The 9,256-nt window shown below is 40.6% G+C and overlaps 1 protein-coding gene across 2 annotated transcripts in view; it reads right to left on the bottom strand.

Annotated features, from left to right (window-relative positions):
• Positions 1–1,051: 1,051 nt before the first annotated feature.
• The window catches only part of SNX9 (sorting nexin 9), a 118,309-nt gene continuing 110,104 nt past the window's right edge, over positions 1,052–9,256 (bottom strand). For both annotated transcript variants that reach the window (XM_063096665.1, XM_063096666.1), the window contains 5 exons: positions 8,369–8,445; positions 6,893–6,982; positions 5,500–5,614; positions 3,617–3,708; positions 1,052–2,727 (listed from right to left, as the gene is read on the bottom strand). In XM_063096665.1, coding sequence (XP_062952735.1) covers positions 2,680–2,727; positions 3,617–3,708; positions 5,500–5,614; positions 6,893–6,982; positions 8,369–8,445 — 422 coding nt within the window. In that variant the 3' untranslated portion in view covers positions 1,052–2,679. The remainder of the gene's footprint in view (positions 2,728–3,616; positions 3,709–5,499; positions 5,615–6,892; positions 6,983–8,368; positions 8,446–9,256) is intronic.

Raw genomic sequence — 9,256 nt, 5'->3', positions numbered from 1 at the left:
GAGGGTGCTGCAGACCATCTCCCCAGCCATGGGGGACCGATGCTCACTACTGAAGCTGACGGTGTCCGTGTCCTATCCAAGTGAGTAAAGTGTGGTTCCACCCAGTGCTTGTGTGAGGCATGTCTTTCTTGGTGACCCGACACCTACAAACCATGCAATGGGCAGAGATCCTGGGACTGCCACTCCTGCTCATAGGCGACCGGCGTCACTCGCTCAAAGGCAGACTGACCTTTCTTCCACCACGCCTTTACCGCTCTCTCTAAATATTTACCTGTTATTTTTCCACTGTCTAGATTTGTAAAAGTTATGTTATTATAAATATAGCTCATCTGTGATGCCCAAAGTTTAATACAAATAATTAAAAATCAAAACACCAACATATCACATAAGACCCACATGGTACATTTAATCTTTACACTGAGTCATTAAAATTTTGCCACTTGAAGGAGAATCTTCCAAGTACCAACATCCAGTGGATTATCTTTTACTCTCTTTCTAATTCTCTTTACTTGTCCTGATTCACAGCAGCTGCCACTGTGCTCAGCACCCCACGCTGTCTCCTACTCCTAGATTCCTTTTTCATTTTCCTGGCCCCTTCCTCATACCGAATCAGAACATCTGGTCTAAACATATTAAATCAGAGGGCCGAGCCCGTGGTGCACTTGGTAGAGTGCTGCGCTGGCAGTGCGGCGACGCTCCCGCCGCGGGTTCGGATCCTATATAGGACTGACCGGTGCACTCACTGGCTGAGTGCCGGTCACGAAAAAACGACAAAAAAAATAAATAAATAAATAAACATATTAAATCAGGACATCTGGGAGGTGGGTGCGGGGCATCAGTGCTTGTTTCTTTCAATCTCCCAAGTGATTATAACATCGGTCCAGGACTGATAACTCTGACTTAAGGAAGTAAAATTATTAATTCATGTCAGAAGAAATATGTTCTGGGGAAAAATTCATCACCTGAACCATTTTCAGCAGCTGGAATAAAAAACAATAACAACAACAAAAAAACCACACAAAAACACCAACAAGTGTTTTGAAAAGGTGCTTTGAGAATTTACTGTACAGTTTTTTAACAATTTATTTATATGTTTTCTTCTACATGCTCTTACATTTGTGTAAAACATTTATACATATTCTTTACAATCTGTACATATATTAAATGGCTATATCATAAACACTGTTCTATGGGATTTTATAAAAGAAAAATCAAGTGGGGAAAATTACTTATAAAACATTAACAAAACCCCGTGATACTGCAGAACAAGTTCTCATATTCGCGCTCATTTTATTTCCTCATCTATTTTGTTTTTGGCTTCATTTTGTTTATGCTGGCCCAGACTTTTCCTTTTCTATACTATAGAAAGGTCATAAAAAGGAAAGAATAGGTCATAAAAAGGAAAGCAGTAGGAGACGCGGTAGTAAGGCCACTGTGGAAGACGACATGTTCGTCTGCGAGTGTTCAGACTCAGAGTCCACAGGCTGTCGAGATCCTGTTGTGCTTGTCGCCACTAACTGAAGTACAGTGATGAGAAAAGTTCTGTCTGAAGCTCAGAACACAGTCAGGAGGAGCCTCACCCTGGACTTCTGTCCGTTTCAGCATAAAAGCCCTGGGGGTGACTGCGCATGGTTCAGGTGGCCGCTCTTCTCAGCCCCTGCACTTTTCCACGTGGCGGGGGAGGAGAGGCGCTTATACTGTGCTTTTTGCCTTTTCTGACCCCACCACCTGGCCTGCTGGTCTATAAGCTAAATCAAGTGCGATCAGGCTCTCAGCAGCCTTTCTCACTGCGTCTGCAGAACAGAAGGCGGAGGGTGAAAGGTCTGGAGGAGTTACGCTCGCTCCTTCCCCTGAAGGCCTCCTGAGCCCAGGTATCAGTAGGGCTGCCCGTCCGTGGGAGCAAAGCCAGAGACTTTTTAAAAAAGACTCCCAACTTTCCTGACTGATTCTTTCTAGCATAAAACATGCCTTAACCATGATTATGAAGGAAGAGAGAGCGTGCGCTGGTCTTCACGGAAGAGCAACACCTCAAAAATGATCCTGAGGGCAGTGGGTGGGCAGGTGAGTCTGCTTGTCTGGCAGGCTGTGCCCTTTGAGGGGACACGTGACAGCCCCTGCACTGTGTGCCCAAGGGTTCCGGCAGCTGCAGGAACCCCTCTTTGCATCCTCCCTCCTGAAGTGTGTGCACTTGAGTCATAACGGTGTCAGTGAAAGTGATGCAGACTTTCCTAAACAGACAGGAATCCCAAAGGACTGAAGAGAGTTATAAAAATATAGAAACATATTTTTTATTCCAGCATATTTCATATTTTTAAGAAAGCAATTAGTAATAATTACCTGGCATTGAGTAAGAATTGGAAGATCATGGGTGACTATAAATTACGATTCTATGTAAAATATCAGTGGGAAGAAACCCCTAATTTTCCATCCAAAATTGCAATAACTTTAAGTACTTTCCAAAAATAGAGACAATTTTCATTAGCTTAAATAATGGGTGTGGAAATGAACAAAAGACCATCCCTAAATAACTGATGCATTTAGGTTGGTTAATAAAGTAAACGTAGTTTTTTGCATCTTTTTTTTTTTTTTTTTGATGATAGGAATAAAAATAAATTTTGAATTGCATTGCCCCAAGTCAGAAAGAAGCACTTCGGAGTTTTCTTCATGTTCCCCTCCATTCTACATAACCGGAAAGCGGCTGAGGGCCTGCCTCAGCTTTTCTGCAATCTGACGAAAAAACAAAACAATTTTGAGATATAACCCCTGCTGTGCCTTCATAGTATCCTATTATTTATGCCTTTTATGAGTTAAACATTACAAACATTTCAAACCCTTTAACTGGTCTATGCTTCTAATCTCTTCTGGCACTTCCATGTTGCTGCTGGAGAGACCTTTCTAACCCACAGATGGAGCTCCCCATGGGGGTGCCCCAGAGCCTGCAGCAGGCGCCCCTCCCTAGTGTCAATGATGAAGCATAGAACTCCTCTTCAGATGTCTGAGTTTCCACTTACATGCTTTAAGACCTTTGTTTTCTCTACATTTTGGTATATAACAAAATTACTACGCTGAGGTATGAAAGTCTAAGTTTCCATTCTTGCTTCTGAATGGAAACCTAAGGGTCTGCTCTGCTTCCCTGCTGAGGTTCCTGTGCACTGTGAAAGCCTCGCTCACAAAGGCTGCCTTTAGCGTCCTCTGCGGTGCCAGGCTCCCTCCCCAGCTGAGCGGCAGGGTGACCTCATCTCATTCAGCACCACTGCCTGCGCACAGAGGCACAGAGAGGCCGTGATGGAGGGAAGGAGCCGCATGATAAGAACTTCTTGGAGCATCAAAGCCAGCAGCAATACCCTGTCTTCAAAAGAGAACCTTTTTTTTTTTTTCTTTTTTTTTTTTTAACTCAGTGTTATTCAAAAAGGAAAAGGCAGATGGAATTAAAGGAGATTAAAAACAAAACAAAGCAAAGCGAAGCAAAACCCTGGTCCCAACAAAACCTTCCTGGGTTTATTACTTAGGATCAAAAAATACAGAGAGATTAGCTTTCTGTGGTCAGAGGCAGCCACGGGCCTCCTGTCGTTGTGCATGCACATGTGTGGCAGGCAGGAAAGGGGCGCCCACCTACCGTCTCATAGAACTGCACCTGCTGCTCCAGGTACAGGCGGATGACGCTGTTGTAATCGTAGATCCGGTTACTGTGAAAGTGATTCATCTCAGCTACAACCAAAACCAAGACATCAGTCAGTCCTCCCCCCAAGACTCCGACCAACCGCCCTGGCTTCTCTGCTCATCAAGAGGACCTGAGCAGGCCAGCTTCAGAGCAGGGGCAGTTCTCCGCAAATCACTGAACAGACACTGGAGAAATAAACCAACAGCTAATGACAAACACCGCTTTCCAGCAAATGGATGATTTTCATTGATTTCCATATTAAATACTATGAAACCCAATACAGAAAAATCACCTGAATGTGGACTATAATTCTAACAGAACTGACCAAACAGGAAACAGACTTGGTCATATTTTCTGCAGACAGTTGCAGTTCAAGCCTCAAGCGTGTCTGTGTTGGGCCTAGCCTGGCACCTGGCAGGCCCTGCCAGCTTTCCTCCTGTACAGCGACTGCTTCGGCAGGTTTCTCCGACAGGCTGGGCAGCTGAGACCCCTTCCTCAGTAACGGGGCCTTTGCTACCCCCAGCACCAGTGCGCGCTGTGGAGCTCAGCCTCTTACTAGGCAAGAGGATTTGAGGCTGAGGGGAACTACTCTCCACCTGCTGCAGACGCTGCCCGCCTTCCCTCGGACCCCGCTGCCTCGCCTTGCTGACCAGAGCTGCTCACCACCCCACACTGCCTTTTCCCTCCCACGCCAGGCCTGGAGAGACAACCTAGAGAGCCAACCTGCCACAAGCCCACTGCTCTGAGTTCTACAGAAAGTTATCTGAAGTTGTACAAAGCTTCTTATTTACCAATTCGGATTACCTCAAACACAAGTTCAAAACCAAATTCTCCATTTCAAGTCCTTCAAAACCCACATCTTCAATTGGGTTTCCCTGTTTTTGCCACTAGTTGTCTTAGCTCTGGATCTCTTCCACACTTTCTTCCTTTTCTCCCATGAATTCCCTAGTCCTGAAGGCTGTCACCTGGAAAAGCCGCAAACACGCTTCACTCTCTTCTCCCCAGTACCACAGCTTCTTTAGGTCTACTAAAGGGACGGTCTTTGGGTTGAGCTCTTGGACTAATCTCTGCCCCTCCAGTCTATCCTCTAGAACTCTCAAATCCTTCTCCCTTGAGGATTGCTTCCCCCCAATCCTGCTCAAAACCTGTTATTGGCTTCTCAATGCCCACATCAAGTCTAGACTCTTTGGCCTGGTTTTCAAGTTCCTCCAAAATCATCAAGTTCCTCCACAATCATCAACATTTACTTCCCAATAACCTGCAAGGACACAATCTCCTCCGGTTGTTTTGTGTGCTTTTGCTCACACTAGGAGAACCTCCCCTTCTCCTCTGTCACACAGTGTCGTCCGCCCATCCTCCAAAACACAGAAAAACCCATTTGCCGCTCCTATCTGCTCGAAAACACTCAAGTCTATGCAAATTAATACCTCCTTTTTACTAACAAACTATGCCTAAAATGATACACCCAAACCCCCTTTACATTCCACGGTCCTGGGGTAGGGAGGTCACAGACTGCTAAAAGCTGAACTTTGGAATTTAATAGAGCATTATGAAATTAAGTGTTAGAAAAGAAATCTTCAATGTCTTGAAGAAATAATAAAATGCACAGGTTTAATCAAGCTGTCATTCACAGCTATATCAGGCAAATGTGTGAAAGACTAAGTATTACAGACTTTCATTAATACTAGAATCCTGCAAACAAGGTGCTTATGAGGGTATTTAAAATCAGGGCTTATTTATTTAACTGTTGTTCACATTTGGATTTCTCTCCAGTGAGGGAAATATCAACTTTGCCAGGGAAAACCCCCCACTAGCTTCTCGTACCCCTTTTATCTTACCTTGCAGTGCATAAGACATGGTGCCGACACGTTTCACCATGTTCTGTTTGTCTTGTGGTGTGATTTTACTAGTTGCAACTAGTTTATCACTTTCCTTCACTTTTTCTATTGCTCCCTGTGAAATATAAAATGCAACAGTATTAATAAAACAAGCTAAAAGGATTAGTCATTAGTTTAAAATATAACAATGCTAGCATATTCTGTAACTGGCTTGCTACTGAACAGAAAAACATCCCCACAAAATAAGGACAGAGGAAGGCATCTAAATTTAACTTCCTTCAAGTCCCTTGGAAGCAAAAATGTTGCTATTCTTGAAAAACTAAGCTAAAATTTACAGTTTTAAGTTGTAACAAAAGAGAAAACCAAACAGCACACGACCTCTGTGGTATTTAGAAGCCACTGCCATTTTAAGAGTAGCACATCAAGTCTAGACTCTTCTAGACATTAGTAGGTTTAGAATGTCATTTCATTAGGTACAGGGTAGTGAATACACATGGGTACTCTGTCTTTTTTAATAACAGAGTATTTTAAAAGCTGGTGCTTATGTGTGCTGAGTGTAAGGCTTGGCTTTACTTGGATATTTAGAAGAGGCACTAAATCAAGTTAAATTAATATTTTGATGGAAGTAGTTGTAAAAGTTGACAAACATTTCCCACTCCAGTATCATCACACAGCTTGTTATTTAGGGCTGTCTGGAAAGAAAAACTCTATACTCATCATAAATTAGGCTCCATGCCTCTAGAATCTAACTGCTGGCATAAAGTCCTACAAAAGCTAATTGTTTTGAATTTATATTAAGTTATTGGAAGTTGTACAAAGCTTCTTGTTTACCTATGCTACCCCTTCATGATACTTGAATTTAAAAGCAAAATATATTTTAATATTAATATTTAATATTTTAAAATTTAAATTTAAATTAAAATTCAATATTTTAAAATTTAAATTTAAATTAAAATTCAATATTTTAAAATTTAAATTTAAATTAATATTTAATATTTTAAAATTAAAATTTAAATATTAAAATTTAATATTAAAATGTATTTTAGGCCATTTTAGGCCACATGCCAGAATTGTTAAGGCCATAGACCAGCTTTTTGTTTCCTAATAAATCCAAGTACATCACAATATACTAGAGTACTAGTTGAAAAAAATACTCACGACTGAGGTAATACAGATTTTGAAAAACGGAGAGAAAAATTAACCAGAATTAAAATGTGAAGACACCCCAAACTGATTTTTTTACTTAGTTGCAAACCTAGTATGATGGGAATGATACAGTTCATTTTTTATTAATAAATATAAATGTATAAAAACAGCATTGACCACGGCCATACACAATGTCTGCCCCGACTCTCCTGGTGCTGTCTTCTGGAAACATCTGTGATGAAGTTACCTTGTGAGTGCCAATGATATCAGGGAAGCAGCCAAGAAAGCCTTTATACTCGTGGTTACACTCCATCAGGAAGTGGAGATCTTTCTTCGGCTACAACAAGATACAGGTTGGTTGTTACTGGCAGAGAAATTCAGAAAATCAAGGAAAAGAAAACTATTATATCTGAGGAATATATTGACCAAACCTTCCACGTACTACACTTAACACTAAGTTACTGAGTGTTAAGTGTTCAGACTAGTTTCCCTAAAAGAAAATAATCCCCAAGACTACTACCCTCTGAATCATATACTGTAAAGAAAACGATAAAACATCATATAATTTTTAAGTTGGCTTGTAAAATTAGCTATTTTGAGATGGCTCAAAACAAAACATTGTAAGGGGAAAAAATTTAGTTAATCCTGTATGTGTTCACACACGCAAATAAGTTGTTATAGTTCAATATTTAAATTTTAGCAGAGAATATAAAAATATTATTAAAAACCTTGGTAATCATTTTAAATGGCAACTTTAACATTTTCCTTTTTTCTTCTGAATAGTAACTTTTTTTTCTTTTTTTTTTTTTTTGTCTTTTTCGTGACCGGCACTCAGCCAGTGAGTGCACCGGCCAGTCCTATATAGGATCCGAACCCGCGGCAGGAGTGTCGCCGCACTCCCAGCACCGCACTCTCCTGAGTGTGCCATGGCTCAGCCCTGAATAGTAATTTTTTAATAGCAATGACACAATTCTAAAAATTCACATTTTTTAAGAGTATCAACAGTTGATGACTATATCAGTGTGTGTATCTATGCATACGTGTGCATACATAAACATCTATTTCGTGAAATCAACTGAAAACAAATTTTTTTAAATTTAGGGATTTGAAACAACTAAGATGGTTATTCCACTTAAGAGAACTTATCATCTGTTATTTGGAAAAAGAATTGAAAGACTTAGACTCTGATAAAAGACAAAGACTCTGAAAAAAGCTAAGTAGTTATAACAAAGACCTGCCCATCCTGGGTACTGTAACAAGTGCTTTTTAAAAATATATACATATTTACATATAATTATTTACTTACACAGACTAATTAATAGCAAGTGCTTTTAATTTATTAGCTATTAAATCCTGAGAACCATACAAGGTGGGCACAACCACTGCAGTTGAGCAGATGAGGGAACCAAGTCTCGGAGAGGCTCGGTAAGAGCCAAAACAGATCGGAGCCGGCCTTTTTCCCTGTACATTATAATCCCTGGATGGCTGAGAAGGGATTAGAGGCATCAACACTGGAAGGCATTTATTTAGATTTCTTGATGACAAATTTATCCATTCACCTCGGCTTAACATAAGAAACTCTGTTATCAAATATAATTAACAAAGATACATAGAAACAGAAAAGAAGGCGATATCTATTTGGAAATTTTGTCTTAAAATAGGGTTTAAATAAAAAATGTGGATCAGACAGCATGTAACTGGAATTGTGTGATTACGTTAGTACCTGTTCTGCCACAAGACTGGCAATTTCTTCATAAGTCTTTCCTGCTTCCGTTATTGCATCATTGAGATCTGTTTCACCTGAAAATGATCATTGTTTTATCAATGGTTATAAGTATTTTCTTCAGAATTTTATTATAAATTTTACTGTTAAATTTTATTATAGAAAATTTCAAAATTTCAAAAGTACTGAGAATAGTACAATGACCCCCCATCACCCATCACTAGCTTCCCAAGGGCAGCCACCGGCCAATCTTTACCTCTACCCTCCGCTCCCTAACTCCACCTTCCACTGGACATATATTTCATCCATAAATTTTAGCTAAAAAAATAGGGACTCTTTAAAAAATAAGGACAGTATCATTACCACATCGAAGAAAAGACCATCACTCGGATATAAATGACCCAGCCAGTGTGCAGACCTCCTGGCATCTCAGGGTGAGGTGGCTGCTTGAATCAGGAAGCAAAGAAGGTCCACATGGCAGAGAGCCGATGTATTTCTTAAATCTATAGGGTCTTCTTCCCTGCCTCCTTTTTTCTTGCAGATTTCTTTGTGTGGGTCCTTTGCTCTAGTACCCACATTCTGGATTTTGCTGACCACATCTCCGTGGTGATACTTAACACATTCCTCTGTCCCTACATTTTCTTTACACTAGCCATTAGATCCAGAGGCTTCATCAGATTCAGAAGACAATTTCCACTTACTTCTATCTCTCACGATAGAAGGCACGAGCGATCGCTGTCTAGATCTTTTACTCTAGTATGGGTTTGCAGAATGATGCTGTCCTACTCCTATCACTCCTTCATCATCAGCTGAAATACTTGTGTAAAGAGAAACTTTCCTTTACCAATTTTTTGGTTAACCTGAGGTATAGTTTGAAAAGGAAAAGGA

Source organism: Cynocephalus volans, chromosome 5 (genome assembly GCF_027409185.1).
Source record: "Cynocephalus volans isolate mCynVol1 chromosome 5, mCynVol1.pri, whole genome shotgun sequence".
Classification (NCBI taxonomy): domain Eukaryota; kingdom Metazoa; phylum Chordata; class Mammalia; order Dermoptera; family Cynocephalidae; genus Cynocephalus; species Cynocephalus volans.
This window is presented reverse-complemented; position numbering and strand designations above follow the sequence as displayed.